The sequence below is a fragment of the Stylophora pistillata genome, chromosome 2 (assembly GCF_964205215.1).
Source record: "Stylophora pistillata chromosome 2, jaStyPist1.2, whole genome shotgun sequence".
NCBI lineage: Eukaryota > Metazoa > Cnidaria > Anthozoa > Scleractinia > Pocilloporidae > Stylophora > Stylophora pistillata.
The window spans coordinates 17,654,355-17,680,339 of NC_142520.1; the positions used below are offsets into that span (position 1 = coordinate 17,654,355).

General features: G+C 38.1%; 1 protein-coding gene and 2 pseudogenes across 1 annotated transcript in view; 1 reads left to right on the forward strand and 2 right to left on the reverse strand.

Annotated features, from left to right (window-relative positions):
* Window positions 1-2,938: 2,938 nt before the first annotated feature.
* Window positions 2,939-25,985, reverse strand: part of LOC148737487 (uncharacterized) — a 41,262-nt gene continuing 18,215 nt past the window's right edge. Inside the window, exons 3-8 of the mRNA XM_088749314.1 lie at window positions 24,544-24,792; window positions 23,724-23,847; window positions 22,611-22,682; window positions 21,472-21,543; window positions 6,058-6,129; window positions 2,939-3,014 (exon numbers count right to left, since the gene is read on the reverse strand). Of these exons, the coding sequence (XP_088605440.1) occupies window positions 2,939-3,014; window positions 6,058-6,129; window positions 21,472-21,543; window positions 22,611-22,682; window positions 23,724-23,847; window positions 24,544-24,792 (665 nt within the window). The remainder of the gene's footprint in view (window positions 3,015-6,057; window positions 6,130-21,471; window positions 21,544-22,610; window positions 22,683-23,723; window positions 23,848-24,543; window positions 24,793-25,985) is intronic.
* On the forward strand, window positions 13,405-15,970 carry LOC148737488 (uncharacterized; annotated as a pseudogene).
* LOC148737489 (uncharacterized) lies at window positions 17,011-17,675 on the reverse strand (annotated as a pseudogene).

Sequence of the window (25,985 nt, forward strand, 5' to 3'; positions counted from 1 at the left end):
CGCGCTGTCATTATTTGCCGCCACTTTTGAAGAGGACTTTACTTTGCGTGCCAACTGCCGCTGGCAATTTCTGCGTAAGCAGGCATCTGAGTTTCGGGAGGAAAACACTAGGCAACTGACCATCATTTGCTTGGGTGCTAGGAATTCATCTACAATGACTGATCTGCGGCTTCATATTCATGATTTCCGTGCCCCATATCCTGAGCCACCTCTGCCGGATCTGCTATGATTCCAGTGTGTTCTATTTTAAATTTGTCTTCTAAGAACGCCTCCTGCTTAGCACTAAAATGAGAAGCCTTTCTCGAAGATCGCAATGCCCAGCTCTGCGGTAACGCCTGAATTCTTTACTCTACAGTCGCAGAAGTGGCAATATAGGGCTGTGCACTAGATCCTTCCTGATATTTTTCAAAGGCATCTTTGCCTTGTCGAGAAGCGAGTGCCTTTCCTCTGTAAATATGCACTTGCCATACTGTACACGTCGCAACACTTTGCAGTGGTGCTGAAAAGTGTTCACGCATCCTTCAACTCAAAAAGAAAAAACATTGGCGTGTTTGTTGGCAATGGATGCAACTTCTCTTCTTAAACGATATCTTCTGTCTTTTCTTGAAGAGGAGACTGCTTTTTTTCAAACAAAGGATGTCTTAGAATTCTCCAAAAGAAAAGTAACTGTTGGGAAAGGCTGAATCCCTCTCTGAACCCATCAGTTTGAACAGAAAAAAAAATAGAGAGATAAAAATTTGGCCATAAAAAATGACTATAAATAACGCGCGTGAGAAATTAACATTTGGTAAAAGTGAGCAAGAATTATAAGGAAAGAATGCCAGTGTTTGTGGTAACTGACGTGTGCTTTGCAATTGTGGCCCAGGACATGGTGGTCCGCATGTCGTGTAATTCGAGAGAAGCAGAAGGCAGTTCACCACAGCATTTCGTGAAGCGAATGCGCAATCTATGTTTGGCGCTAATGCATGGTATGAACAAATTCATTAACAATACTCATATTAAAGTGTAAATATGGCAAACATATTGATTTGATGGTTGATTACCAGTTTCAAATTGTATCCGTATCGTACAGGACGATTTTGCATTTGGCTTGTTTTGTTTGGGAAATAACAGCTAACATTTTATATATCAGGTAACCTGAGAAACAGAAACAACGAAAGTTGAACTAAATTAGCTTTCTATCCAGTGTTAAAACGATTTTTGGCCCCACGGTGGCTTGATGTCTTTTCAACGTGCGCATTGTTGATTTTGCACCTCCAATTGCGTTACAAGGAATGGCGTATTTTCACCTCTGTGTAACTTTTGTTTGTTGTCCTAAAATTTCGTAGTCTTGAGTAGCCCAAACATTTTATTGGATCTTTGTGAATAAGACGCCTTTTTCTTTGCTGGATTAACTTGGTATAACCCCAGGCCATGTCCCAAGATGCGATTTTACCCTCTCAATTTTCCCATTTCTTTGTGCGCCTATATGAGTGGAATAATGAAAATAACAAAAATTTCCCATAAACTTAGTTCGCGACACTTGGACAGATAACACTTCAGACTGTTCGTAAATACGTGTTCTTTCCATTGAGTAAATTGTTGGTCTCATTTACCGGTTTCTTTATTCTCTAGCGACGTACAAACTATGGGTTGTCTGGACCTATGCTAGTGAACTCTGATATGAAAGCCGCCAAATCGATTTTCCCGCCGTTCGCGTAAAATAAAAATGCGATGGAACTTAAAGCATTTTGTCTAAAAATAGTTTATCGAGACCTATATTTCGGCAAAGCTTGGGGATTTTTGACTTTTTCATATTGCACACCTCCAGGCGACATTTAGGGATGGCCGCTCTAAAATAATTAATTTAATTTGATCTGCGAAAAAATTCGGCCAAAGTCGCTCACCATGTAAAAGTTTGTTTTGAATGATGCCATTTTATTACTTTCCTTGTACTTATATCCAGAGTTATAACCTCAAATTTCTTTAAAAAAAAACAGCTTCTTCCTGTTCAATGTTGTAGACTTTTCTCATCCACGAAATATTTCTATCAGATTTAAAAAGCAATTATCAACTAAAAGACTTGGAAAAAGGACAAAGAAGAAACAACACACCAGACCCCAATTGCACCCTAATTCTAGCGCATCCCTTAATCCAGTTTAACAGAAATATAAACAACAGTAAACAGTGAAATTCAAGTACGGTTATAAGAAACCGGATGTCTCTATAAAGGCCTTAAAAAATCCGTGGGGCTTGGTGAGGTATCTAGCACCGTCCAGTAGTTTGTGATAATGTGCAGAGAAAAGAGCTGAGGTGTTCACCACTGGTATTTTGTTACTTTATTGAGCTGAGGAAACGAGGTTCGTGCATGGTTCCAAAGTCTTGAACATTTTTTTCAGATCAACAAAATTTGTAGAATTCGCGTATACCGTGATAATGTTTCATAGACGCTTGGAGAGAAATTAAGGGATATGACACATTTTCAATTAGTCGTTTACGCCTTAAGTTTAAATGAATGGCTCATTTAAACTGGGTTTTCACTATAGGTGTCACTAAGCTGTTTTTTCTTTTTGTTTTTTCATTCATTCCTCGTGCAAAGAAGAATAAACACAAGAAGAATGAAACACAGCCTTGAACACTGAGCTACATAGAATATTCTTGACTTGATAGCGAGAATATTTAAAGAAGAGGGGAAGGGTCTTAGGGTAACTGTGACCTTAAAATGATCCCTCAACAAATTCCCTTACAAATTTTTCTCCAATAATCCATTATTGCGAACGAATACAATGCATGTTTTAGAGGAAACTTCTTAGTCTGTGTTTTAGTGCGGCTTTATTAGGACATGAGCAATGATATGCACGAAACATGCAATATAATATAACCCACGCATTTAAATGTCTGTTTTGAGGGTGGGATCTGAGTTGTTCCTCTTACACCAATATTAAGAAAGACTCCAAACTTACAGCGTTTCCAGCTGGTTATTGTGACTGAAAATGCCTGATGGTAATTTCTTCAACTGGTTGTTGCTCAGGAGCCTGTCAAAATTTAGTAAATGTAGTGTCAATTACTTAGTATTTGACAACAAAGTTCAATCAGAGTAGACGTGCTTGAATCTATTCTGATGTACTGATACGAGGGTCTAAAACATACACTTCGTTATCAAACCAAAGTTGTCATTGATCTGATATCTCAATTTTAGTCTGACATCTCAAGGCATCAGAGAGAGTGACAAGCTATAATCTGGGACAATATTAATTGAGGCAAATTTGACTTGTTTTAGCTCTGAAAACAACTTGATTTATTTACAAATGCTTTTTCACAATCCTCCTATTACAAATTGTTGTAATACGTAAGGCTTGACATTACACACTGTCATGTATTGTAGTCCTCATAATAATCCAAGCAACACTGAATAGGGGATAAAAGGTGAGTAAATTAACAGCAATGGTTTGGAGCGGGAAATATTGGAATAGTCATATTATGAGAATAGTTTGTTGAAGATTACATAAAACGTATTTTGTTGTACATGCACAGATTCATATGGTACGATCAGGCTTATTTGGCAAGACAGAGACAGGGAATAAAATTTGTATCTCTGCTGAGGATTAAACAGCTGAAGCTTTTAAAAATCAAAAAAGAAGCCTGACATAGTAGTCTTGTATTTAAGCTGTATTAGACAAACTTTGCATATTTTATTATTAATAATGTCCACTCTTAAGGGAGGATAAGTGCGATTATTTGCACACACAGGCAGATTTGTCTAAATGGGAATAAGCAGAGAGTTTGAATGTTTTAGATAAAGCTGCTATCATATTCTATCCTATTCTTTCCACTATTGGTTTTCAACAATTTTCTTTACCTTTACACCTAAATCTTAACAAAATACTCCTGGTTCAATATTGAACACCTTTTTAATACGTTTAATCTTCCTACCGTCCCACGCTAAATGAAAACCTAATATTAAAAGGCTTGGAAAACTTCAAAAGAACTTATGATAAAAGGAAACAAGGTAACCAAGTTCTTGTTACAATGTGCCGGAAGAATCAGAAAAAAATGTGACTCAGAACCTTTCCTTTCGCTTACTATCGTTTCTTTTGCCCAAGCATTATCGGGGCCACTATATTGCATTCTTTCTTGAAAGTCACCTTTTTCTACTTTGCAACCGCAAAACTCCCCCTCCCCTCCACCCCTTAAGAGTTTATCGAGCCCAAATGATTGGTGATCTTTTTTCCGTGTCTTCTGAAAACTCCGATACCAAAAACAACTCTCCTTCTTACGCTGTAATTTTTTTGTCATCATTTTTAATATTTTTTTTAGCAAGCAAGTAAATATTATTCGAAATATTGTTCGCATTGTAACCAAAAACAAAATATCCCACGCGGTAAAGAACAGTAATTTGAAAGTTTGAAACATTTGATGATATTCTATTAGATATTTATTAAAAACTAGATCATTGGATAATGCAATTCAAGACTTTTTATTGGCTTAGCCATTATGGTATATCAGGCAATATACCATAATCTACAAATATGGTAAGCGTACGTGTCAGCTTAAAATTAAAAGGGAGCTAAAAATTTAATAAAATTTAATAATTCAATTCAACGTTTTTAATAAAACAATTATTCCACTCGCGCTTTTTGGATATGAGATGATTATAGCCAACTCGGCGCTACGCGCCTCGTTGGCTATTTATCATCTCATATCCAACGCGCGCTCGTGGAATAATTGTTAAATACACTGTATGTGTCATTGTCCCTGATTATATGTGCTTGGGCTGACTTGAAGTTGACAAATGAAAATGTAATTAAACGATATCTCTTATATTACCAATTATATTCTTCTCATGTGAGTCTCAGATAGGTTAATTCACTTTATAATGTTTCTCTTTTTACCATAGTCACCTTATTTCTTTTAGAATTAAAGGACTCAAGTATTATTTACGTTTATAGTTCAGCACTAAATTTTCTCCGGCTGTTATTGGTTTAAATCGATCAGGTGACGCGATAGTGTTCATCCGTGGAGAGACACTATCAGCCCATAGTGCCCGCCTGCGGAAAATAGCCGAATGGATAGTGCCCGTCCGCGGAAAATACCTGAATTGATAGTACTCATCCGTGAAAAAGTTTTAATAGTTTAACGGCTGCGAAGTTAGGCAGATCGGAAAAACAGTGACTTTTCAATTCTGACAGGTATAACGCATTATTTAGCCAATCTACGGTTGCGAATTATTGACATTTGTGACAAGCTGTAGGCGCGGAAGAAAATTTAGTGGTGAACAAGAAAAACAATAGAGTGTTTATGTTTCGGAACTATCGCTCTGATAGTTGCCCCTTCGAAATTTGATGTTCTTAAAACTAGCATATTTGCCCTCGAAGCTTCGCTTCTTGGGCAAATATTTGATTTAAAAACATCAAATTTCCGCGGGGCAACTATCAGCCGGTAGTTCCTCGACAGAAACTCTCTATTGTTTAAATATATTTCGTTACATTATCTCTGAAGCGTTATTGATTAGCGTAATTTACTTTTCATTGGTAGAGATATTGGGCTACAGCCCCTTTTCCTTTCAACCTTTCACCCATGCCCCCTACAAAATACTTTAAATTCACAGCAAACATAAAATATTGTCACTCATTTCATGTCTTGTCCTAGTAACCTGTAAAGCTTTTACCGTGAAAGGACGCTAGGGAGTTCACGCCGGCAAAATCAAGCGGATGTGGACGAGTTTCCTCCCCCCTAGGATGGAAGAATTAACCCTCCAGTGGCTACGCAACTTTCCTTCCCGCCTCCCTCCTCCCGCCCTAAAACTCGAGGGGTAACTAGGCTAAGAACCCGTGGATTGGGTTGATATGCATATATCATAACGACTGTCTGATTGACGACTACAAAGTGTTTCCTTATCTATCAATATTTTATTTGAAACAATAGTAATTTTTTTTAACTTTGGTGAATATGTCTGATGATTTCAGTGTAGTAACTGTTACAACTATCTCTTCGACACTGTCGTTTTCCCTGTGTATTGTCCTTTTACATTGCCTGTAGGATTAAAATTAGGAGGAATAGTTTTCACTTTTGACTTACAGAGATCCTAGGTTGGTATTGTTCATGAATATCTCTTTTGGCAAGTCCTCCAACTGGTTGTTCTGCAAGTACCTGTCAACAAATGATGGCAGTTAGTTTGTGTAACGGGCGTTCAGCTACATTGCTGATATAAATGCATTATCGTTATCATCAATACCTTCAAGTGGAAAAAAATGTTTTGGGTAAGATGCAAAGCTACTGATACTGCAAGAGATTCATATTTTGAGCCAAACGTGTCCACTGCATTATTGCATTTCGTTAATCGCGCGGAGCCGATATACCAGACATCCATCCGTGTAACATGTATTAACCATTGGCCAATCCTATTTTTGAGAATCCACAGGGCGTTCGTGTTTTTTTTGGTGGCATTTCTTTTACCATTAAGAAATGAACTAAGAACACAGTCGTTTTGTCAAGGAGCATTTGAAACAGTGTATCAATTTTTCCTAGCAAGGTGCTGCGCAGTAATGCAAAATTAAGAGCCTAACCTTGTGGAAAGGAAGCTTTTCCTTTGGCATTATGAAATGTAAGGAGGTAAAATTTTTTCGCAGTTTTTTTATTTTTTGCAATTAATTTACAAATGTCATTATGGGCCAGCCAAAGACCAGCGCGTGGTAACGATGACTGAAACCAGATCAGGTAGAACCTGTCAATACATCACAGTGTTGGTGTGTTGATAATATATTTTTGTTTTGACATTTCGTTTACGCCAATTTGTTATCCCTTAATTTAGGACTTTAAGAGGTTTTCAAGGTTTTCATTTAAGTCGAATGATCTGGTTACTTTACTAATCGCTTTTTGGTCTAATGATAGTTTGGTTAGATTGACGTCTCCGTGTTTAGTTTTGATAGAAAATTATAGTTAGAGTTTTAGTCCAGGATAAGACACCGTGTAATCATGATCCTTTTTGGAATAAAAGACAAGTCTAGATCGTAATTCTCGATAAAGTAATGACGATCCGCGAGCAACAGTAAGCAACAACTTGTAATACGCTCAGGATCTACGGATTTGCATGCATATGTATCGCATGTAGTTAATTTATTCTAGGATATGCAGCTCTTTTTTTGGTTAAGAGTAAGTGTGTAACGGTTGCGAGTAAACGCTTTTCACTATAACCGCGGTGTACTACACTAGGTTCGCACAATACTTTGGTAATTTCTTCAAGTATAGATTCCACTTCTCCGCTTTAATATAGGAACGCTCCAAAGACTAGGATAAAAAAGAAAGAAACAAAGAAACAGTTGCAGCAAAAGTGATTTTTCTTTTAACTTTTGAATGATATATCCTTGATATATATTAATCCGGAAAGTACTGAAACTAGAGTGAATTTTATTTCAGGCCTACAAGTATCTAGAAAAGAAATGTTTCTTTGGTAGTAGGGCACATTTATGCAAGTGTATTTTCTTATATTTCCTGACGAGAATTTATTACACATTCTAATCATGAGCAATTATTTGTAATTCGACCAAGTAGATAAAGAGGTCACGTGCAAGAGTGTTCACCCCAAGTTTGCAGATTTAAGATAGCACATACGGTTACGATAATTTCTACCCTTGTAATATGAACCCAGCTGCTAGCGATACATCTGGAGGTGAGCACATTCAAAAAATTCAGCGGAGAAGCTCTTGAGTATGGTTGAGAACTTATCGCCGATCTTGTAGATGGAATCTTTGACAAGTTAAAAAGCAATATTGATACTATACTTGGTGCCTTTAAGAGCAGTATTCATTTCCAAAGTATCATTTCCGGATAAGCATATCGTATCGTTTCCGGATACCTGTGGACATTGCCTTATTTTTTCCTGAGGATTTATGACTACTTGACCCGAAATTGATTTAGGTAAACTTTATTACGGTGCGTCTTCATAGCCAAACAAGTTCTGTGGAATCCTATCGTCTTTGTAGTACAAATGGAAATATTTCACAGATTTTTTCTTTGGGTGACATTTGACGATGAATCGTTCTCGATTTTGATGTTTGATTGTTTAATTCTAGACAATTGAATTTTAGTAGGAAGATATCAAACCTTTCTGTTTTTTAACATAAATAATTTCTCCAGTGATTTTCAGATCAAGCATTTCTCTGGAGAAATGCATTGAGGCCTAAGTCGAAGACCTTTGATAGTTGTGATATCCAAACAATATCTTAATACCCGAAAGCATAGTCACAGAATCAGATGATGAAAGAGATTAAAAAGCTGCGGAGGATTACCCTACGTGAACACAGGCTCGCGCCTGCACTCTCCTGCTCAAAAATTAATAGAAAATTAATGGAACAGTTGAAAAATGAAATAAACCCCGTTGTGGCTTGCTGGTATGTCGGATGATAATGTCCTTGGCTGAGAGATTATCCTCAGAATTTGATATTTGCCCTAAATATTCATTTTTCGGACAATCTCTCAGCCGCGGACATTATCAGCCGACATACCAGCCGCCGGCCCGAAGAGGTTTATTTACCAAATACCACAGGGATTTTTAAAATGAAGAGTTCAATGAGGGACGCTAAACGATGTACAATTATGATAAATTCTGGAAAGAAAATGCATAAATGTTTCATATTTCGCGCACCGTGCACTCTCGTACTATCCCCGTATCTATTCCATTCGTGAGTTTTTGTACTTAAAATAGGTTGGTGTGAAAAAAAAAAAAAAGAAAAGACTGGAATAGTTTTTAGAATCTGCACCCGGAAATATTGTAATCGTTGCTGATATAAAGTAGTAAAAATCATTTTTGTACAATTAATTAATTAATCAATTAATTAATTAAGCACGATGGCCGGTTGCCATGTAAACTCCTCCCGTTACTATCTTAGAGGTCACGAAGGCGCGCTATGAATTGATTGGCTCCGCCCCTTGATTTCAGCTCAAATGAAAGAATCATCCAATATTGCGACCAACGGTCTGACCATAAGTAAAACGGTGTGCATGGAAGATGCAGTAAAAGTATTATTTTGGGTCAAAAATTCGAAGATATTGAGTCTTGTTGACTCGCATTTCCATAATTTAGCTTATTTGGATTTTATTTGGCACAGACACATCGTTCGGCCGTTCAAAGTGCGATCTACGGTCGACTATGCAGTCGTACAGTTGTCTTTTCAAAACTCGCACCGTGTAACTTCGGCTTATATCCCAAGCACCTTGTACACATCGGTTGGCTGAGCCTTTAGATTATTCCCACTGAAACTAGCGGCATCATAAATACTGTATGCACAATGTTAGCAGCCAGAATTTCACAACTCTAGTGGTTGTTCGGCAATATTCTTAGCTGTCGCTGCTCGAGGAATATTGTGAATTTTGTGCGTTATGCCTGACGGAAATAACCCATCTATACGCAAGAAAAAGTGTCCAACAGATCGAGGTCTTCAGTTCTCTTTCAACAGAGGGCTTCCTCAAGAGAGCAGACTTCTTGGCATCAAATACCGCGTCAAAAGGCGCGTTAAATCTAACAAAAGCGATCTCAAGTACACAGAGTGGGGATCTGATAGAGGCTCTTCTGTTGGTTTTTGAGGAGAAAATGGAGAGGAAAAGACTGACATCGAGCCAACTGAGCTTATCACCAACTGGAAGCACAGCTAGTCCGGAACCCTTTCTTGTTTCTACACCATCTACCACACGGTTTTCTTTTCCTTCATCGTCTTCCACTCCGTCTTCGCGTATTTTTTTGCCTTTCTCTGATCCTGTTTCTCCAGTTTCCCCTCCACATGCAGAACATTGCAGATCACAACGCCTTCAGCAGAGAACGACCCCATATAAGACAACATTGGGTGAGAGGGAGAAAAAACTTTTGACGCAGGTTAGCAATGCACTTTCTCTAATGCTCCTACAATCACGTTGTATTTCTTCTCGCAAGCAAATGGCTGTCAACAACAGTTTACAGGAAGCCAAATGATGATCTCTCCACGAAAATACCTTAAATGGAACTGAGCAGTTTCTTATTCGGTTTCTCTCTTACCTGAAATTTAAAACATCTCTTGTTTAATTTAATTCAACAGTCTTGAAAAAGCACTGTTATGTAACAATTGTGAATAGGGTTTGCAATGAGTCCATGTCTGCTGCCCATGAAGAAGTGAAAAACACTCCTGGTTATGTTGTAAATGGAGAGGTACAAGTTGATTTCAATTTTATTTTGTCTTTGTCCACATACTTATACACCAGTCTGAGAGTATGGAAGGTGCATGCATGAGTTTTGTTCAATTATTCCTTTTTGCAAGCCAGGATCTCTGCAAGCAGTCAATTTGACGCATGGGATCTAGTAGACTTCTGCAAAGTTCTGCTGACTAGCTCATCTAAGCATACAATATCTGATATCAAATTGTAAACCCTGAGAAATTTGTGAGTACAGAAATGTGTTCAATGTTATGTTTTGATATCTACCATTTCTTCCTGTAGTGTGTTAGTACATATGCATGGCATGATTCGAGTAGATCAGCAGCACACACGACGGTGTCGGCCCTTTCTTCTGTAAGATGCTGTTGAACTCTTTGTATGATATGTTGAACCTTGATACACTCAATGCTATTCCTAAAAATATTTTTTATTTTACTAACTCTGTTTAGGACCAAAAAATTTTTAGGAGTTGTAAACTGGAGTAGGGCTAGTGAAGCTTAAGCAGTGAGCCATGAAGTCCCTATGACAAAAGAGCCGCTGAATTTTATAACTGAGTCCCAAGGTATGATACATTTGCATCCTCAATAATATCCTATCACTGATGTAATATGAGTATGGAGAACAGGAAAATCCTTTATAGTGTGACTTAAGTAATTCCCTTGTTTCTTTGTTTATTTATTTCTCACGTGTACTTCTCCATGACGAAAAGTCCACTCAGTGAGCAAGAATTTCAGGCTAACCTGCTGATTATTGCTGACCATTATCACGTAATTCGAATGACTGTTTGTTGAGAGAATGAGTAGTGGTCATAAAGTACAAAGAGTTTTTCTCAGGTTACTCCTTTAATTGAGCAATTTCATGAAACCAAAATTGTTATTATTAAGTTTTGTTCTTATGAACACATTGTGTTATGTAATTCTAACAAGACATAGCATAATTCATGAACTCAAAGATTGCACAATAGCTTTCTATAAAAATGGAAAACCAGAAGCATTATAGTTACTATTATTAATACTGATCTATTAATTTGTTTTTCTATAACTTTCTTTGTTTATGACTCAGGGAAATCAATTGCCATGCGGAGTCACGGTGCAAGCAGAATGGCTACACAATGAGCAAAAGTTTTAACGAAACCTGAAGCTGTTGCTGCATATAGGAAAGCCATTATGAACACCTCAAAATAAAGACATGCACATGAATACATGCGGGTAACTAATATGTACATGCTAGTGTATGTTTTTGTTTCTTTTGCATGAAAAAGTTTGCCTCTTCCAAATTAGTGATGTTGCACTAAAGGCCATGAAAGAGTTGCAAAAAACTCATGTTCCAGTTACAGAAAAAGCCACTGAAAATCAGTTACCTTCTGCAGTGTAGGGAAACATACTGGATTGAATCTCTCCATTCAGTGATGCTCATTTATGCTGCTAAGCGGATCCATTCTGGGGATGACACCTACATCAACATGCGCATGGAACTAGCCATTCTTGATTGGGTAAAAGACTTATGCTGACGTTAATTCTGCGCAATTGCTTTGGCAATTTTTGAATGCTATGCTCACTCTTTCTTATTGACTTATTTCTTTGCAAAATAAAAAATGTGAATAGAGAAGTATTGTCTCTGCAGATGTACCAACATGCCAGGCATCTAAATCGCCCGGCAGAGATCAGGGTACTTACTGGAAAAAAATTCAAACTCAGGGAAACCATCTGGTCTACCTATTCTAATCTAAATAACTGATGTCCATTCTGCTTACCAGTGATTCTGACTTTCTGTGATGATTTTAAATGGGAGCCCAAATGTCTGATAAAAGATGTGAAGTAACTGGGCAAGAGTAATCCTACCAAATGCTGGTACTAAGCAGTGAAACATTCATGAGACAGTATTAATTAAATATTACTTAAGGGATTTTTCCATGCAGTTTTAGTGATGTTTCCACCTCTTCATTTTCTTTTCACTGTATATGTTTCATGAACTTATTCAATTTTTATTTATAGTTGCTCTTCTTGACATTGGTATTTTATGAGAATTTCCTTATTCCCTTTTGTAATGTAATGTAAGGAATGCCTGGAGGGTTGGGAAACCTTGACCTCACATCTTTCATAACACAATTGGGTATCTTTTCCCGCGCTGCATTAACCTGGTGCCCAAGTTCCATTCTTCTGGGCAGGTAAACAGGGTCTTTCCAGAGCCAACACTTCTTTAGAGATCTCCAGTTAATCTTATAATCTTTACGACGTTGCACGTGATCTTTTATATGCGCTTCTTTATACTAAAGAGCTTTTTTTTACAGCCGTTTATTTCACATTGGATAAAGCTTACCAACCTTTTTTTTCATATTGAGTGGCTATGGCCTTTCACTTCCACGGCAGAAGAAAAGAAAACCAGGCTTTTCGACTTACTGCTCCATGAAATGACTTGTCTACGATAGGTACGCTATTGGATGGGGCGTGAGATTTAACCACTTTCCTAAATGGCTGCCGGATTAATATTCTTTTGTTTAAATCTAAATTTAGCCTTTCTGGCCTCGCTTGAGATGATGTATTCTTTTGAATTTTGTACTGGAAAACAAGGCTTGAAAGGCTAATTTAAATTTAACCTATCGACATCCAGTGCGCCCGTATGCGCCCATGGGGACCCACACCCTTTCTACGCCTTGTGACGTCATCACTTTTAGCCCTGGAGCACGAATTTGAGCACGTACTTCAACAGATTGAAAATATCTTACAAACGATACCATTATGAGGGAAATTGAGAGAAGGAGATTGGAGATATAGCCAAAAAAACATGTAGCTTTGACCTGAAAATCTGCACCAAAATCTTGTTCCATTACCCACCTACATTTCTGAGCATGTGGTTTGAAAATAATGTGTAGTTTCTGAAAAATCTCTACACCAAAATGAAGCCTACTAAATTTACAGCAAGTGTGGAGAGAATTCAGGCAAGGAGAGGGGAAAAAAAAGGGCAGGAGAAAGAGAGAAAAGTAAAAGTCGTAAGTGGGGCATGTCGAAATTTTACTTTCTGCGCGTGCCCGAGATTTTCAGGCCGCCATTTTGCATTTGGATCGAAAGGCCGTGGAGTGCACGAGCTGTCAAGGGGTTTTTGGTAAGTTTGAGCTTTTAAAACCACAACAGTGACCCAAAATCTGCTCGACTAGCTTCAAAACACAGTTTTCCACAAAAGCTGCAGCCATTAATGGGTTAGACAAAAGAATATTAATCTGGCAGCCATTTATGAAAGTGGTCTATGAGGGGCCAGTTTATTCAGGGTATTTCTGAAAGAGCCATTAATTATTATCAAAATTCAGAAGATTTACTGAAACTGTCTGTGCCACTTAAATATAGAAATCTTGTCTGTAAAACACGAGGTTGGCTTTTTAATATTGAAAAAGTAGTCTGGCTGCCACGTAACATTAAATCTCTTGGAGTTGACTTGAGGATACCCAAGCTTAGTTTCTCAGATGATAATGTAGACAAGTGTCTTTAAAACTTTAGGCATCGGTCATGTCACACAGATCGCAGGGGCATCAGGTGTTTCTCGCAAAGTCACTGGCCTGGTGTTTATGATTATTGATTTGCACATGAGAGTTCCCCATCTTTCTTGTAAACTTGTCTGGTTCAATGAAAATGAAAATCACTTACTTTTTCAGTTGTCAGTTGATGGAGCTCCTGAAACAATTGGAAGTATGGTGTGCTGGAACTTTGGTGATCAGGTGTAAGTGTAAAAGAGAAAGATCAAAGAGTGCGTCACCTCTCGAAGCAGCTCACTGAAGAGATGAGAATGTTTTAAGGTAATGTTGTGACTGTTTGTGATAAGGAGTGCACTGTTGAGTTTCAGCCAGAAGCAGGCATGTCCTGGCAGAGCTGGGCTGCCAATGAACTTAACCAGGCAGCTACCTATCCTTCAACAAATGCAAACGTTCATATAGGAAACATGACCACTATGGGGGGTGGTATTGGAATGGGTAAAGACGACATCTGGAAACCTTACACTAAGGAAATGAGAACCTCTAATACTGAAAAGTTAAACAATTTTCTTGCCTCTCTTCCCCCGAACCTTTCAGAAAAAAAAAAATTGAAATTCCAGAAAGTTACAGTTCACGGCTGAAAATGGCATCCGACAGTTTGGTCTTCCTAGGAATGGGCATTTTCCAGACAGGTTAAGGCCAGAACCCATGCATTGTAAGATCAATGCCTGGCAACATTATATTGATCTTCAGTACTTAGAGGCAGTGGGAAGAGAAAAGTTTGGTCCATTTGTTTCTGCTCTGGGAGCACCTATAGGGAATAGACTCTTTTGAGGGTTTCTGGTAAAGACAGTGTTGGGGAGCGTGCTAGGAAGCAGGGGATGTTGCAGAAATCAGAGGTGGACCTAAAGCTATACCTGCATAAGAGAAGTTTTCCTCATGTAAGGCATGCATCAGGTAGGGAGGGGGTGGGGGTGTGGACTCGGATACTTGGCTTCAAGTGTAAAAGAACATTTTAGTGATGAAGCAAACAGGTATAACAAGTTACCAGTTAGGCTTATTGGTAATCAAGCCGTTGCATTGGCTAGATAATAGGGACCTTACGCAATCAGGACGGCAACGCCAAGGAAGACTTCGATTAAAAAATGAATTTCTACTCTTAGTTAGAATTTCAAAAATGGTTGCAGGAGCTTACTGTCTTATACGACGCCACAGTTCAACTTCAGCATGACGTATAAAAGTAGCGTTGAGTTCCAAATGGAAATTAAAGTAATTTGCCGTCGCGGTTTCGGTTCGCAGACGACGCAAATTTTGGCGATTTCACGTTGTTGTTTTGCATGGGACGGCTAAGAAATGTACAAAGTTTCAAAACGCACGTGCTGAGCTATTGTTCTGCCAATTAGATCTCTTGTTTTTCCACGTCCTCGTTGCCGTCGCTGTCGTGGTTTGCGTAAGGTCCCTATTACTATCGTTTTGGTTGACACTTAAGAAAGTCAATATGAAACAGAGGCACAAGCAATCTGGCTCTCAGCAAGATTGGTGAGTATCTGAGGAATGTTGGGGGGCGTTTTCATAGAATAGAGACCAATTATACCCAGGTTGCAGAACCACAAGAAATGTGTAGTATGTATTTTAACTTGATGTCTTTGCTTTTTTCATCCAGTGTTAATGTCACAACATGGACAGTTGGATATGCCATTCCCTATCATGCAAATTTGCTGTTTGCAAGGTATAGGGTGGGTTATGGCATTGTCTCTTTGCAGGCTAAAGGGGCCAAGCATTCTAGAGTGAGGAAAGATTTGACCTTAACTAACCGGTCAAATGTAATTAGTACCGCCACTGGTAAATGGTGGCAAGTAATGCGAAGTGATTATGTTCGCTCATTTTACCCCCCAGAACATCAACCAATGCCCTCTTCTTCTACCTCACACTACCAATCATGTTCTCCACCACAATGTTACCAATCAAATGTTTGCAATTGTGATGGAAATAAAGAAAAATAATGATTTGCTCAGTTGTCAAGTTTTTTTGTCTGGTATTGATCTGGTGACTTGTGCAAGCAGCAGAGGAGCGACAGAATCAGTGTTGTGTGCACTAAAACCCATTGTCTGTAAACAGTGCAATACTCGCTTTGCTGATAACTTATCACTGTGGTCTCATGTAAAGTTCTCCAATGCCACTGAGGTAAGAAGTAAAGCTATCAATCTAACTTTGATGACAATACCTGGTTTCAAGGAAGCTTTACGCAGTAGAAGATTAATCACTGGAGGTAATAAGGAAATTCTATCTAAGCGCATTGCAGGTGCATTGGCTTGGGAAGGGTACTTGAGTTATTCAAAAGTTTAAGTCTCCCAAAATATTTGATGTGAAGTGTATTTTTCTCGGTCAAGTTGGTGCACAATAATTAGAGCATACTTGCTATGAGAATGATAACTAAGCTCTCAACAAATTCTGTGCACCAGTAATGTGAATAATATGCCTACTCAAAAAGAAAAATATTTTAAAATTGGTGCAAAATTGTTTAAATTAGCTATGTTTGCTAGAGAGGTTAAATGTGTCGGAATGCAAAAGTACCGTTGTCACTGATATCACTCGGTATGCACTAATAAATTACTGAGAAAACTTTATAAACCCTTTTTTATTTTTGTTACTGACTTGCATTTTAGAGGAAGGGATTCTGCTCTAATGTATTTATGGAATTTTGTACATAAAGGTTTGACCACTAAACCCTTTATATGCTACCAACAGTACGAATACTCTCCATACTGTTCTCAATACAGTTTCCAACGTGCTGACAAGGAGAATTTGTTTAACAGTCAAGAGCTTCTTTATTTAGTAATTATTTGCTTCATTCTTGTGACTTTATGTTTAATTTTGGGTTAATATTGTAAGAAGAAATTAGATGCTTATCACTGTTAGGGGTCAAATGGTTAATAACTAATGACTCAGCATTTTGCTTGTTATGTTGACACAATGCATTTGTTTTAGGGATGGATTAGTCTAAAGTAAAAGGTACAAAAGGTTGCAGCTTGATAGTTTTAAGAGCAAGATGAAGTATACATAGGTATTTGAGATTTGTATTTAAAAGGAGTAATTCTCTATACTGATAGGATAGTTATTTTCATAAATGAATCAGACATCATCGTTAGTCAAATAATAAGCAAGTTTAGGTAAAACCATACTTCTATTTATTTACTCCATTGTATTTCTGTCCACAAGACATGAAGATTAAAGTTTCAAATATATGCTTGTATTAAAAACATATTTTCTTCAGAATTCTGTTTCAGATTACATTCAGGGTTGTCATTCTTTTGTTATATGAAAGTTTCGTGACAAGGTCTAACAAAACATTAGCAAGGCCTGCTGTTACCTAATTAACTGTCAAGCTAAATCGTGTTCAAATTCAATAACTTTTGTAAATTTGAGTCCTTTGCGAATCCTTCTCAATCATAGTGTAGCACGTAAAATGTGGTTGTTACCCTTTGTTGTTTTACTGAGTAAATCATTTGAAGCGGCTTAGTTTGCGTGACAACAAGAATTGACTTGCCGCTGTAACTTTGAAGCACGGAGCACCCTTAGGAATTTTCTAGGAGTTCCGCTTGTTGAGAATGCTCTCTCTTGCTTAAATCTCGCAGGAGACCAAATTTTCTCTGCCGTGCCGAGCCTTTGGCAATTGAGCGTGATTTTCTCATCATTCTTGGTTGTTTCCACGCTTCCCCCGTAGCCTTGTACTAAAAACCCAGATATGCCTAAAGATTTGAAATGGCATAAATAGCATGATGGGCGCCATGAGACCGGTCATTCTAGGGCGAGCGGGCTTCGCATTAATAGAGAGCCCGATTTCCTTAAGGAAGCCATCCACCAGGGGACTCACAAGCTCCAGCTTGTTGCCTGTGAGTTCCTCTAACACGGGATCAAGGTCTCTCATTCCGTAGTTGGGGCTATTTTCTGCAAAGCGAACCCTTCTTAACCATTGTTTCTCCGCAGAAAACATCATCTCTTTGGAGTTGATATTCCAAAACCGGTCTCCTCTCTCTGTTTCATCCTCCATGCCGAAGTGCCTTAAACATAGTTTGTTTGGTGTGCTCGCGTTGTCATCATCTGCCGCCAGTTTTTAATAGGCTTTTACTCCTTTTCCCTTTTCCTTCTCGTGCGAACTGCCGCTGACGATTTCTGCGCCAGCGCGCATCAGAGTTCCGTGAGGAAAATCCTAGGCAACCGACCATCACTTGCTTGGGTGTTAGGAATTCATCTACAATGATTGATCTGCGGCTCCATATTCATGATTTCCATGCCCCATATCTCGAGCCACCTGTGCCACATCTGCTTTGAATCCAGTGTGTTCTCCAATTTTAAATTTCTCTTCTAGGAAGGCCTTCTGCTTAGCACTAAGACGGGCAGCCTTTCTCGAAGATCGCAATGCCCAGCTATGAGGTAACGCCTGAACACTTTACTCGGCAATCTCAGAAGGGGCAATATAGGGCTGTGCACTAAATCCTTACTGATGTTTTTCAATGTAAATCATCTTTGCCTTGTCGAGAAGCGTGTTTCTTTCCTCTATAAATATGCATTTACCATACTGTATATGCCGCTAAACGTTGCAATGGCATGGTGCTCAAAAGTACTCACGCATCCTTCAACTCAAAAAAGAAAAAAAGATCGGCGTGTTTGTTGTCAATGGATGCAACTTCTCCTCTCCTTAAACGATATCTTCTGTCTTTTCTTGTAGAGGACACTGCTTTTTATCAAACAAAAGGATGGCTTAGAATTTTCCAGAAGAAAAGTGACCGTCGGGAAAGACTGGATCCCTCACTGAACCCATCAGTTTGAACAAGAAAAAAGAGAGGATAAAAAGATGACTAATCTAGTGAAACGAGATACGTAATTTTGCTGGCCGTATCCCGTAAACCGAACCGAAGACTTATCACCGATAACCGTTTTACACTACAAGCGGCCACGTCTTTTTCTTAGTCCTTCGAGCGTGACGAGATAAATAGCGTGCCCGAGTAATTAAAATTTGGTAAAAGTGAGCAAGAATTACAATTGCAAGGGAAGAATGCCAGTGTTTGTGGTAAAGACGGGTGCTATTTGCAATTGTGGCCCAACACTTGTGGGTCCGTATGTCACGCAGTCCGAAAACAGCAAAGGGCAGTTCACGGTAGCAACTTGTGAAGCGAACGCACAGTCCATGTTTTGCGAGGATGGATGGTATTTACGAACTCATAAAGAATACTCAAATGAATGCGTAAATATGGCGAACATGCTGATTTTGTGGTTCGTTAGCAGTTTCAAATTGCATCCGTCCCCGGCCGCTTCCAACAGGACGATCTTGCACTTTGGGTTGTTTTGTTTCTAAAATAACCGCTAAAATTTTAAATATCAGATAACCCGAACAGCAAGAACGACAGAAGTTGACCTAAATTAGCTCTCTATCCAGAGTAGAAACGATTTTTCGCCCCCAAAACGGCCCGAGGTCTTTTAAACGCACGCATTGTTGATTTTTCACCTCAAATTGCGTGACAAGGAATGGCGTATTTTGACCTCTATGTCACTTGTTTGGGGTTCTACAAATTTATTGGAGTTTTGTGAAGAAGAGGCCTTGTTCTTTCGCTGGATTAACTTGATATAACCCCATGCCATCTATTAAGGTGCGATTTTACCTTCTCAATTTTTCTATTTTTTTTTGTCCGCCTAAATGAGTGGAATAATAAAACAAAACAAAAAAAAAAAAAAAAAAACACAGATTACCCAAAAATTCAGTTCGCGACAGAATTGGACAAATAGTACTTCAGAGTGCTCGTAAATACGTATTCTTTTCATTGAAAAAATCGTTATGTTGGTCACATTTATCGTTTTGTTTATTTTCAAACAACGTTCAAATAATGGGTTGTCTGGACCTTTTGAAGCTGACAGGAGAGCCACCAACCCGACTTTCGTGCCGTTCGCGTAAAATAAAAATGCAATGGAACTCAAAGTATTTTGTTTAAAAATTGTTCATCCAGACCTATACTCTGACAAAGTTTAGGGGTTTTCGATTTTTTCATATTTCGCACTTACATATATTAACTTTAATTTGATCGAAAAACACCTTCGGCCAAAGTTGCTCACAATGTAAAGTTTCTTTTAAACGATGCTAGTTTCGTATCCCATACCTATTTTGAACCATTCTTTCTATATTACTTTCTTTCTATCTGTATATATCCCAGGTTATAACCTCAAATTTCTAAAAAGAAAAAAGCTTCTATTTGTTTGATGTTGTAAAGTTTTTTTATCCACAAAATATTTCTATAATAATTTAAAAACAATTTTCAACCAAAAGACTTGGAAAAAAGACAAACTGGAAACAACACACAAAACCCCCTACTGCACACTAATTCAAGCGCATCACTCAGTCCAGTTTAACAGAAATAGCAGTAAATAGCTATAGTCAAATTCAAGTAAGATTATAAGGAACCGGATGCTCTTATAAAGGCCTTAAAGAATCCGTGGGGGCTCGTGAGTTATCTAACACCGTCTTGTATTTTGTGATAATGTCCAGAGAAAAGAGCTGAGGTGTTGGCATTTTGTTACTACATTAAGCGGAGGAAACGTGATTCAGAGATACCAGAATGTGGGGTCTGGATTTAGTAAGGACTAGTACATGGGATTTGTACCCCCTCCAAAGTATTCGGAACGTTTTTTTTTTCAGATCAACAAAGTTGTAAATCTCGCGTACATAGTGATAATGTTTCAGAGACGCTTGGAGAGAAATTAAAGGAAATGACACATTTTTAAATAGTCATTCACAGTTGTTGGACTGTAAGTTTAAATAACTGGTTCATTTAAACTGAATTGTCACTATTGGTGTCACTAAAGTGTTTTTGGTGCAAAGAATAAACAAAAGAAGTGGGTGAAACACAGACTTGAACACTGAACTACATAGAATAGGGGACGAGGCGGTATGGAGTAGAGTAATTACCAAAAAAGGCGAGAAAGGAAAAAAATATTGAATTAACAATACAGAATGTCTCGATTGTTTTGTGAAAGATTGCATTCAGCAGCTTGTTACTGAGAATTTCTCGTCAGCCTTTAGGTTTGGTCATAATGGAAAATCTTAATTTTTTTTGACGTCATCGTGTAAGAAATTACCATTAAAGATTTGCTTTTTTCTTTTTTTGGGGGGGGGGGGCACTTTATATGGCAAGTAACCGTTTGTAGTAAAATTCTGCATCAAACAGTTATTTTAAAATGGACTTTTAAACTCATCATTTCAGATTTTTGTTTCATTGGAACCGATATCTAAAGCTGATGGAACCCCCCCCCCCCCAAGAGAAAAGATGCTAGTGATTTATAGATTTTATGAATCTTTTTCAGAATTAGTTGTCATTTCAGCGAAAAATTCAAACTTGACAGCGGCAATCAAAAATGAAGATGTGAATCAACACGGCGTTCGTGCTTTCTTAAGTGGCATTTTCTTTACCTCTGAGAAATAAAGGGAGACAAAAACCCAGTAATTATTTCTGAAAGAGCACGAGGTAGCTTAGCAATTTTTTGCAATAAGGTGCTTCTCAGTAATGGTAAATTAACGACCTAACAAGCAAAATTCGGAGAAAAAGTGCTCTTGGGGCTCGTGGAAGAACATGAGTAGTAATTTTTTTTTCAAAAAGCATTTGAATAATGCTCTTTGAAAAAAGGAGTGCATTTCACGTACACCTCACCCCCTCCACCCCTCCTCCACAATTTTCTGTGGTAAATTCTTTACTTTGTAGCTGATAAGTTGTTGCCCTGATCTGCTTTTATTTTCACAAATTAAATGCGATATGCATTAGACGCGTTCCTTGCACGAATATGAAAGACTTTACACTTACAGCCCTCTCAACTGGGTATTGCTACTGAAAATGCCTGATGGTAATTTCTTCAACTGGATCTTATTCAACTCCCTACCAAAAATAAGGAAATGGAGAGTCAATTGCATGATATTCGAGAACAAAGTTCAGGGAATAAAGTATCCTTGAAAAATTGTATTTTGTCATTCTTACGTACTGTTATGGGGGGCTAGAATATGCACGTTATTGAACTAATGTTGCCCAAGAACTCATGTTTTCTATTTGGTTTGACATCTAAAGTCCCTAAAGAGGACAACATGCTATGATTTGGAACAAAATTCATTGAGTCACGCAAGTTTTTTTTTCTTTTTTCTTTTTGTATTCTTGGTTTTTAATTTTTTTTGCTTTTAATCAATTTTTTTAATTCTTTTTCTCCCTCCTTCCATCACCTCTTATGACATTGCACACTGTTATGTACTTCCGTTTTCGTAATAAGCCGGGAAACACTAACTAGAGGATGTGGGGTGGGTAAATTAACAAGAAAGGTTTGGAGCGGGAAATGTTGGAGTGATCACACGAAATGTCTTAATAAATTGTTTAAGATTACAGGAAACCTGTTCATTTGTAAAGGCGCATAATCACATGCTACGTTCAGACCTATATCGCTAGGTATGGACAGGAAATATTATCTGTATCACATTCTGCTTGAAAGAATTGGTCGGTTGTATAAGGCAAACATTGCATATTTTAGTGAAGCTGGAGCATTATTCGTGGTTTTAATATCTCAAGGGGAGGATGAGTTGGATTATTCGTACATAGAGCTGCCCACAGCGGAGTAAAAAGAAAGTTTGTGCTTAATAAGGCTACTTTCATATTATAGTCTATCCAATTTTTTTCACTATTCGTTTTATAGGACTTTCTTCATACTTACACTTGAGGTTAAATAACGACAAAAACTCAATAAAGTTTTTTTCTGGTTCAATGCTGTACACCTTCTTCACGCGTTGAATATTTCTACGCCCAAAAAAGAATTAAAGTCTTTTTGGGAAAGAGGTTATGAAAACAACCAACAAACTTGTTTATTCATTATTCAACACATCACTGATAGTCCACCCTGTTACGATATCGTTGCGCTTAAGTGAAATATACACAATAGAGGGATTTGTTTAACATCAGCTTACAGCAGCCTCAGATGGGTATTGTTCCTGAAAACATCCGATGAGAAGTAGTTCAGCTTGTTGTTACTCAAGTCTCTGTGAAGAAATAATTACAAATGCGTTGAATACAAACATTTTTCGAAGTTAATGAGAGGTAATGTAACTCATCACAACAATTCAACATGATTCGGTCCCTATTGAGATATCGTTGCAATTTTGTAAAATATACGCAATATAGTCCTACTTTTAGTTAAGCGCTTCTGAAGCGAATTTTTTTTTTCCCCGCCCACATAGTATTGCTGTTGGGTGTATTTAGTACGAACGCCTCATTAATTATGCTTTTTATTCTCAATAGATTGTAGAAAGGGGTCTTAGTTGATAATCACAGTTGGTTATCGATATATCTCTTGAAAATGACTTCTTGTGGAAAGTCCTTCAGCTGGTTGTCACTCAAATCCTATTTAAGATGTTGCTATATTTATGTTAAATAGCAACAGTTCAGTGGCGGACAACCCCTCCCCCCTCTCCCCATTAACCGCCTTCCGGTTAGCTCAATGGAAAGGGCGCTGGACTGTTGTGCGGGAGGTCGTGGGTTCGAGCCCCGGCCGGACCAACACTCAAGGTCATAAAACATTTTAGAAGAATATGCTACCTTTCTATAACATCAAGAAATGGTTAGATATTCTAGTCTTCTCGGATAGGGACGAATAAATGGAGGTCCCGTCTCCCGCAGGGTTAGGGGTAAGAGACGTTAATTTCCGACGCACGAGATTACTTTGTGATGGATGTCCTCTCCTGGGATGGGATGGGTGGGTTTGTTGGAGCCTAAACCTCGTAGGGGACCTATGTCCTATTGTTACTGCTCCAGTACTTTATACAAATCCTTAAATACTCAAATACTCAATACCCATGACAATAATGACATTATACTCCTATGTATTGTTTCTTATTGAACAGATCATTATCAATCCTTATTACGATGTAGTTACAATTACGTGAAACAGATTTACTTCAACTGATCTAGAAGTAGCTACCACTCAGTTAAATGAGGAATGACATTCACTTGCTCCATTATCTACACTTTACTATGCAACTAACAGAGCACTTCAACATTCGATATCTCTCATTTATACTCACAAGCCTGCTGTTGCGAGGGGAATTTTCCATGGAAATGACATCAATTCTTTCCCTTCGCAGTTCACTCGAAGCAGATTCTCATTTGTTCCCTTTAAAATGCTGCACACACAGGGGCCTGGGCACTCTGAATTTTAAACATAAAGGATCGTTCAATAAACTGAATGCCTTAAGAAAGCGTATTTACCATAATCACAGAGTTTGCATTCCAGCAATAAAGAAATCATTTTAAAATCGAGGAAAATTTTCTTTAAGAAGAAAGGGAGACAGTCTCCAAAGAAAGACAAAAACTACAAAAATGTTAGTCTGAAAATCAAACAAACAAAACAGATGATGGTTCATGATGGAGAACAACGAGAGATGATTAATTAAACTTTACAACTAAAACAAACATTCTCATCAAACTATAGCAATACAGAGGGGTTTAGTCTTCCTAGAGGAAAAAGAACATTGAATAACTCTGATAAATAGTTCTCATGCTCGGCTGGTGAGATAAGATTGATATTTAAATGGCTCAAAGCGACCTGTGGATATATTAGAATCAGTGCCTTTAAACATCAGATCTCAACTGATGGGAGGAAGGCAGACCAGTTGGCAATATAATACGGTAATAGATTAAAGAGCAACCAAGAACAAACTTCATATTCTAGTACAACGGGGCAGCTTGAGGGAACCGCTACATCACAGGTGACGAGCCGAGGAAGAAAGTTGCTGAGAAATTTAACAAGATGATACGCAATTCATTAAACAATACAGGTTAAGGCAATAAAATCAATCATTTATATAGTTATATATATTACACTAGTGTAAGAAAAAAGCTCACTCTCAATGTTGAGGCTGATTTCTCTCCATGATATCTTTTCACCTCTTCGTACCTCACAGCTGTAATTTGCATTATTTTCGGCAGTTTCAAGAAGCTGATATTTTATACTGGTGCTATTTTGTACAACAACACAGTTTTTTCTCCACACAATGTATGGAGCTGGCGCACCTTCCACTGGGCACCACAGGCTGGAAGCTCTGTTCAAAAGTACAGACTGTGTCTTGGGTACTTCTTTCATTGTGAGTGTTGCTACATAAGGCAATAGTTAAAAAAATGTATTTTAAGGTAAGTAACTGCTAGATTGATAATCTGTACCATACAGAACAAGCAAACTGTAGGCATGATACGCAAATTCAAAACATTGTACGTGCAATTTTGAAAATATCATTGCAATATGAGAACAAATTATTTTTTGACGGCAGTCATGAAGAACTTTGTCGATCCCTTTCTCTGTCTGTTTCTCTGCGTCTATCTGTGGCTGTTAGTCTGTCTATTTTCATCTAACAAATAGAAAACCATTGAATGTGCTCTGTTCTAATGTAAAGCACGCAGGAAGCGGCTAGAGCACGAAAGAATTGAAAAGAGAAAAACAAGACATAGTTCAGTGTTTCTCCTTACCTCTTGAGAGCTCTAGCCGCTTCCTGCGTGCTTCACAACAGAACACGGCATGCCGCAGTCGAATGCCTCTATTTATTTTACATTAAAGAATCTGTTCAATTTCCCACGCATGACCTTCAGTATCAAACAAAATTTATTCTTAAAGCAGACAACAGTGTCAGAAGGCTCTGTACTTTCATGAAGCAGGCTACACTAAGCCAATCAGAATCTTTGTTAGAATAGTTCAAGTAATCTAATTGGTTAAAACAAGACTTGAGAGCGACTTTTTTTCAAGCCCGCGTTAGAGGTGGCGCACCAACCTAAATATGACTTTCGTCATAGCTCAGTCAGAGATACCTGATAGTGAACTTAAAAACGTGGTTAGATTTCTTTCCAGACTTGTTTCTTTATCCTAGCAAATTCACGATAGCTGAATCGGGTTTCGGTAGCCGTGAAATGCCGGAAATCAGTGCCCTGAGTAAGGGCAATTGAGCTTTGTTTATGAAAAGCGTAAACGAAAGCAAGTTTGTATAAATCTAATAAATTTGTATAAGAAGGAATTATGTATGGGTTAAGTCTAGAACTGGACCATTCCATTTAATTTGGAGCTCACGGAACGCTTTTGAAAAATCACCAATACCTCAGATTCCTAATATCGCATTTCGGAGCAAATTTTTAATTATCTTTTTCCATATGTGGTATGAGCCAGAATCGCTTCAAGTTACGCTAATGATATGTGAAAATAGTGTTTTTGTCGAGGATATAAAAATTAGTTAGGGCTCTTCGTTTCCTCGCGGAAAAACCAGCCTGAACTTTGTGAAAATCACAACATCGTCATTTGCTTC